The 7,618-nt window shown below is 37.7% G+C and overlaps 1 protein-coding gene across 5 annotated transcripts in view; it reads left to right on the forward strand.

Annotated features, from left to right (window-relative positions):
• The first annotated feature begins 41 nt into the window (after positions 1 to 41).
• The window catches only part of LOC106879193 (crossover junction endonuclease MUS81), a 31,076-nt gene continuing 23,499 nt past the window's right edge, over positions 42 to 7,618 (forward strand). The window contains exons 1-2 of one of the 5 annotated variants that reach the window (XM_052966082.1): positions 42 to 1,057; positions 5,087 to 5,389. In XM_052966082.1, coding sequence (XP_052822042.1) covers positions 5,387 to 5,389 — 3 coding nt within the window. In that variant the 5' untranslated portion in view covers positions 42 to 1,057; positions 5,087 to 5,386. Of the gene's footprint in view, positions 1,058 to 1,255; positions 1,899 to 2,808; positions 4,966 to 5,086; positions 5,390 to 7,618 lie in introns of those variants that run through there. The other 4 variants (XM_052966085.1, XM_052966084.1, XM_052966086.1 and 1 more) reach the window with 4 other exon arrangements.

Below are 7,618 nucleotides of genomic sequence, written 5' to 3' on the forward strand. Positions count from 1 at the left end.
TGCGTGTGTGTGTGTGTGTGCGTGTGTGTGTGTGTATACGACGGGCTTCTTTCAGTTTCCCTCTACTAAATCCACTCACAAGGCTTTGGTCAGCCCGAGGCTATAGTAGAAGACACTTTCCCAAAGTGCCACGCAGGAACCCGGAACTATGTGGTCGTGATGCAAGCTTCTCAGCACACAACCACGCCTGCGCTTGTGTATGCATGTAGTGAGTGCTTTTTCCTCCTGTTTTTTCAAATGTGCGTGCATTTCTCTCTTTCTTTCTGTCTCCCTCTCCGTCTCTCTTTCTGTCTCTTTCTCTCCCCCTCTCTCTTTCTTTCTGTTTCTTTCTCTCTCCACCTCTCTCTCTGCTTGTATCTTTATGTATGTGTTTGTCTGACTGTCTCCTCTCTATAGTTTGTCCTAACAGAACACCTACGTTTAAGTAGGCGTAAATATTACTCCCGGTATTAATACTGCCTCTGTCGCTGATATATATAAAACATACAATGAAACATAAAAGAAAGCATGATTTTATTTAACAGATTGTTACAAATTAATACACTTCAAAAGCGGAGAATGTTTAATTTTTATCAATATACTTAAAAAAGTAAAGAACAAAACTAGTTTTAACACACCGTACGCAACAACTATTTCAAAAATATACGTTTTTTTGGTAATTCCAGATTTCTGAAAGCCGGATAAGTGCTCCGACACTAATACATATTCCTGCGTAATGTGCAAGGGAGATAAATTAACCTATAATTAACTCCCTTGAGCAAAAAAAAAAAATCATTGGGTTACATTTTTTAAATAACTAGTTTTTTTTATTGTTGAATCTCATAACACACCAGGAAGTTATAGCATCGATATTTATTATTTTTTTTACTTTATGGGACTAATACCTATATACTTTTTCCATACAGTGCATTAAATATTTATTTTCCCCTTTACATGTTTTCGCCATGAGTTGTCTACCTTGAAGTCCTGGACACGTTTTGAAAATGAATCAAGCTTTAAATAATTCTGGATACCGTCACACTTAGAATTTGTAGTTGTTATTTATTAATTTACTTACGTAAGTATTGGAAATTATTTTTAATGTGTCTATAAACAAAAAATAAGTTATATTTACTTTTATGATTTGAAATATAATTACATATATTTATTTCTATAACCTGGGTTCGTTATTCTTTGTCCATTGTACGGTCTGTTGTGGCAACGGTTTGTTTGAAAATTACGATTTAGTTTTAATAATAATTTCTCCATTATAAAGTCATTTAAACTTGTAAATAATGAGTTTTATTGAGTTTAACAAGCGGAAATAATACAGTATGGGACATAAATGAGACTGCAACATTTAGTTTTGTCATACTATGATGAGTGCATATCCGGCATCGAGTAAACTTCTGTGGTCGCACGTCTTGCTAGAAATAGCAGTCGAATCTTCAAACCCTACCCTGATCGTCTTGGGAAAGAAGGATACATTAGGTATTTCAGTCATGGATGTACTGCGTCTGGAGAAAAAAATTGAGTCGAAGCTAAATAATAACAATCAGACAGATCTGAGGTTAATAACAACTAAAACAACAATACCGACTCTTTCATACTTCCAGGTCCTGTATTGTAACTATTGGTAACAGATCCGAGTTCATTCAGTTTACTCTACGCTTTCTTTATAAAAGTGTAGAACTTCGAGGGACATCTATTCCAGAATTTCACCAAAATATTGATTTCATTCCGTGTGTTATTTAGTTATACGTCTTTACGTTTTAAGTTCAAATCCCGCTACGGTCAAATTTGCCTTCATTCATTCACAGCCTGTCTCTCGCTCGGCATCGATAACAGGAAAGGGCTATCATGAAGTACACGACCAAAACGTTTTGTGAAAAAGTCGAGTTTAACATTATGAAGTTATGGTAATTAAAGTTCTGTTGTCCGAACTTGTTTCTTTCAATATATATACATATATAAATATACACACACAGCCAGCCGCAATGTGTTGAAATGTACACATTTTGGGCCGCATGCATCCTAATAACTAAATAAAATAGCAGTTGAGAACTTATATATAAAATACCTGAGATCTAAATGGAATTATAATTAAAAGTATTAACTTATTTTATTAACACGTTTTATCTTCGAACACTTCAGCGGCGTGCAAAATCTTCCGTGTCACTTTTCAAAATAATTTTTAAAATCTTTTATCACCGAAAACCTCAACAATGTTTCCAAATACTACAAGGGAATATGTTAAAAGTGCTATGTTGTTTACATTACGTTGTAACTCATTTTCCATCTTTAATTAACGAAATAACAAAAACAATCTATGTATCCTAGCGGAATACAAACTAAATATTACTTTCACTTTATTTTAAACGGAAACTAATTTAATTCTATTTGCCAACATAAAGTGGCAGTCCTGATTAGGACAATTTTACTACCTTTTTTAACACCAGGAAAACATCTTTTCCATCTGGCTACTGACGCACAACTGCGTCCTTATTCTTCAATACTTCTCGCTCAGAGATTTAAAACTAATTATTTTCCTCCTTAATTTAATTCTACTTTTTACTTATGAATATTTTGAATATTTGTCGTTTGTATATGTGTATAATGTATTAATGCGTTTACTTTTTTTTAATATAGTATTTAAATTATGCATTTTAATGTTTCTTTTAAGTATAATATCTTAATTTTGTGTTTGGGAAGGGTATAGAAAACTAAGTTTTGTCTTCTAATTGTTTGGATAATCGCTCACTATATTAAAATCCTATTTTACTTTTAATATAGGTTGAGATCTAATCAAAGTGTTTGAATGCATGTTGTGCTATTACGTACGCACATAGGCATACAATTTTTCTTTTTTTTTACTTGCTGCATCTGGAGGAAGGAATGGTTTTCGTATTTATACAGGCCCTCTTTGACAGGTTATTTGATGCTTTTGTGAGTCAACATCTGCCAGAATGACGTCCTAAGAAGGAAGGAAGAACTGGGCATAGTGATTAATGCGGGGCCTGCCTGGGGAGTTGGACACAACAAGGCTGGTGGGAGATGAAGAACAGTCACTTCCAAAGGCCATTATAGTAGCAGTAAAAAAGGCACAGAGAGGCGACAACATGCCTTGTGGGCAAGGGGTTAGGACACGTCTATAAATGACTCCAGGAATTCCTGCTAACACTGTCACCTCCAAAGAGCAAAGTCCATTATAATAGCAGTAGAAAAGGCACAGAGAAGAGAAAGCATGCTTTGTGAGCAAGAGGTTAGGGCACATCTATGAGTGATTTTATGCCAATCAGTCAGGTAACCCTTTTTGTCCAACACATCTGTGTGTTGAACAACAATGCTGTCACAGATGGAAGAGCTAATACTCCATTCTGAGATCTCCTAAGTTTTATAGAATATCAATAATTTAGAGTTGGGGAGGGGAAATTATCATCTGACCAGTCTTTGGAATATGACTATAGTTATGTTAATGATGTTCATTTACCAGGGATAGATCCTCAGTCTAAGTGAGACCCAATAATTGAAGTGATTTAGAATGCTGAGAACTGCTCATGATTGAAAAAAGGTGTGGAGTTGGCTGCAAAGCAGACGGTGATGGTGGAGGCTTTCTCTGTAAGAGTACTGCTCACAGAACAATCTGTATTATGAAGTGAAGAGAAAGAGAAGGCTTGGATTGATTACAGGATCCAATGTGTCCAAAGACTGCATAATGCTCCAATGTCTACTTTAGTATAGTTTGTATGGCTGGATCCCCCTTTCTAATGCCAACCATTTTACAGCATGTACTGAGTGCTTTTTTTGTGCCATCGGCATTATTTAAATCATCTTGCAGTTTTGCAAGAGTGCAAATCCCAAAGGAGGAGGTGACTTTAGTATAAGTCGTGAAGGCAGATCTGGTTCTTGTAGAAGAACTGCATGGTTATTCACATTTAGTAGAGGATGGAGAGAATGATCAGTCGAAGCTGTGACCAGATAGACAGTGGCAATGAGATGTCCACATGGCCCCTCAAGGCGCGAGCTGAGTAGAAGAGGATGGTTGAGGTGTTTGCAAGATTGTATGGGGAGCAGAAGATGAGGCGATGTAAAAAAAAGTTGAGTTGGGTTGAAGGAAGTCATGAGATGGGGAAGATTGGGGAATGCAGAAGAGACCAGGTGGAGACAGAGCATAGCAAGATGGTAGCGATGTTCGTTTACCCAAGCTAGCATAGGTTAGCCCAGTGTTTCTCAACCATTTTTTACCTATGAATTGAATCCCTTTGGTTACTATTTGATTCCAGTGGATCCCACCCATAACCATTCAATGTTTAAAATCTGGTTTTGTACATCCTTCTTTCAAAATTTCTATTTTGTTTTTCGCACAATCACTTGTGTATATTTGCAATAAGCACTTGCTGAGAGAACATGTTTCATTGACCAGAAACATGTTAAACTATGTAAAACATGTGACCTTGTGTACCCCAACACTGTATACAGAATTGTTTGAGTTGTTCCCACAATGGTTGCACGCTGTTTACATGAAGGAATGCACGGTTGAGCCACAGCTATTGATTCCAAACTGAAATATCCCATGACATGTTGTTTCCAAGCACTTCCTTGCCAATCCCACCCCCTTTACCACATCATTTCTCTTGTAGATTTTTCTCATGCGGAATCCATCACATAGATGTAATTCTTATGTCTGCTAATTGTTCAGCATGGTAGCAGCAACACCAATAGCCGCAAAGGAGAGTATATCCACTGACAGCTTTTTGGTGTGTTCAAGAATCACATCCCCCCCACACACACACACACACACTTTTCCATGACAAGGTTAGGGCCTGGAATCTTTCAAACAGATGCACGACACGTCACTTAGTCGAAGTAGCCCTTCATTTACTCCACAAATGTTTTGTTGTCAATGCTGCACTTCCCTGTATCACATGTTTCAACTTAACTGTACCATATATACAAACTATGCCAATTAAATCCCAGCAACGCCCGGTATGTCTGCTAATATATATATATATGAATTCTTTTTTTTTTGTTCATAAACTATAAGAATTTTCTTGTTCACAGATCCGACATTTGTTTTTCTAGATTGTATTGATATTATTTATCTTAGGGATTAGTGACAACAAGGTGAATAAAAGGAAGAAGACAAGGAGAAACAGGAAAAATTGTTTGGCATGATGAATAGACAAGTAGCTGGAAGGCATAGCATGGTCGGAAGGAGGGAGATTTCAGGATACAAGTGAAGACACGGAAGATAGAATCAGTGAGACAATAGAGTTAGTGGAGAGAATGACAATGAAAAAAATAACAAGTTTTGATTTTTTATTCAAGTTAAGAGAATTAAGTGGTTTATTATATATTCTTAAAATTTTTTGATGATGAAGATTAAACCAACAGAGAGCCAATAATAATGGTAATAATATATTCTTTTTATTTGCCACATTTACAACAAAAGTATAAACATTACAATACCATACAAAACTATTCTGTTTGCTTAGTAACTTTGTGGTAATGAATTCGATCCCACTATACAGCATCTTGAACAATAACCTCAGGTTTATAGATGTGATATGAAAAGGATTCTACTATAGCCATTGGCTGTTCAATACCCTGAAATGTGGTAGATAGAAACACACGTATATATATATATATATATAACATAGTTGTTGGCATTCCGTCGCTTACGACGTTGAGCGTTCCAGTTGATCCGATCAATGGAACAGCCTGCTTGTGAAATTAACGTGCAAGTGGCTGAGCACTCCACAGACACGTGTACCCGTAACATAGTTCTCGGGGATATTCAGCGTGACACAGTGTGACAAGGCTGACCCTTTAAATTACAGGCACAACAGAAACAGGAAGTAAGAGTGAGAGAAGGTTGTGGTGAATGAGTACAGCAGGGTTTGCCACCATCCCCTGCCGGAGCCTCGTGGAGCTTTAGGTGTTTTCGCTCAATAAACACTCACAACGCCCAGTCTGGGAATCGAAACCGCGATTCTGCTGCCCTAACCACTGGGCCATTGCGCCTCCACACATATAATATAATACATAATATATATATACTTATATATGATATTTATTATATCCCTTCATTGGAAATGGTGATATATATATATCACCCACTACAGTCTCAGAGTGGTTGGCATTAGGAAGGGTATCCAGCTGTAGAAATTCTGCCAGATCAGATTGGAGCCTGGTGCAGCCTTCTGGTTCACCAGTCCTCAGTCAAATCATCCAACCCATGCTAGCATGGAAGGCGGATGTTAAACGATGATGATGATGAGATAGCCACATCTGGAATGACTTTGAATCATAAGTCTATTTGATCAGAGTTTATGTAGAGCTAAATACCACAATACAAGCCGTTGAGCGAGCAAACTGAAATTGTAGCCAAATCTCCCTCAAAATCCATTTTAGAATCTTATGTTAAAGAGTGTTGTAGGTTCCCTACATCCATAAGAAGAAAGACAGGGTGGTCACAGATGGAGAACTTATGATTATAGATTTGATTGTCAAGACATGTGGCCTGATGGCTAGAGTTGCACTAAAAATCTTATGATCATGATTCCAATATCCCAACTAGGCCATGCATTGTGTTATGTTCTTCAGCAACACACTTCATTTCATAACGCTCCAGTCCACTCAGCTGTAAACAAGTCCCAGCAATAACTGGTGAGTTAACCTAGTGAAGGACTTCCATCCCATTGAGGAAAAGAGGGACATTGTAGTAATTTCACTCACTCATATACCACAAAGATCAGGTTAAGTCAGGCTTTATGAGTCTTAAAACTCATGATAGAGCTATAGGTTTGATAGATCAATATTGACTGATGTTGTTGGTAGTGGTAGTGGTGAAGGTGGTGGTGGATAAACACTACCAACAACAACAACAACGACATTAAGGACATGAATAATTCGATCCAATTCACTTTAAGACATGTCTCCCAAAGATTCTCTGTCATTTATTATCCTCTTATATATTATAGATGTGTGTTCTTTCTCTTCACACTTTAATTTTCTTCACAGTATATGACGTCATTATGTTACCTTCATGATTTGCATAGCGTGCAGGTGTGTGTATATTTATATATATATATGTGTGTGTGTGTTTATATATATATAGATAGATACATATATCCCTCCTCCTCCCAGGAAAATAATTTCACCACCACCATTGTCTCCCATGGCAATCTACTGTTGACTGACTCCTCTTAGTTGAGTTGGTGTACTTGCAACACTCTCATCTCTTGTCAGCACTTCTAATCTACTTAGCTTGGATTAGGAACTAAAAGTTTTCTAGTGACCTTCCCCACTCCTCATATGCAGTGTATATAACGCGTGTGTGTGTATACCTCTCAGCCCTCCAACACTTCCTTGACCGCCGCCCTGACCCCACACCTAGCACCTCTACCCTGCTTCGTCTGGCAGAACTCATCCTCACCCTTCTCTGGGGTCGCGATGGGAACGAGAATGGGTCCCAATTATGCCAACCTCTTTGTTGGTTACATTGAGGCCCAAGTATTCTCCCAATTCTCCGGTCCGACCCCAGAACTATACGGTCGCTACATAGATGACTGTATAGGAGCCACCTTCCTCTCCCGCGAACAGCTCTGCCTTTTCATCTCCTTCCTCTCTAACTTCC

Source organism: Octopus bimaculoides, chromosome 3 (assembly GCF_001194135.2).
Source record: "Octopus bimaculoides isolate UCB-OBI-ISO-001 chromosome 3, ASM119413v2, whole genome shotgun sequence".
In the NCBI taxonomy this organism is placed as follows: Eukaryota; Metazoa; Mollusca; class Cephalopoda; order Octopoda; family Octopodidae; genus Octopus; species Octopus bimaculoides.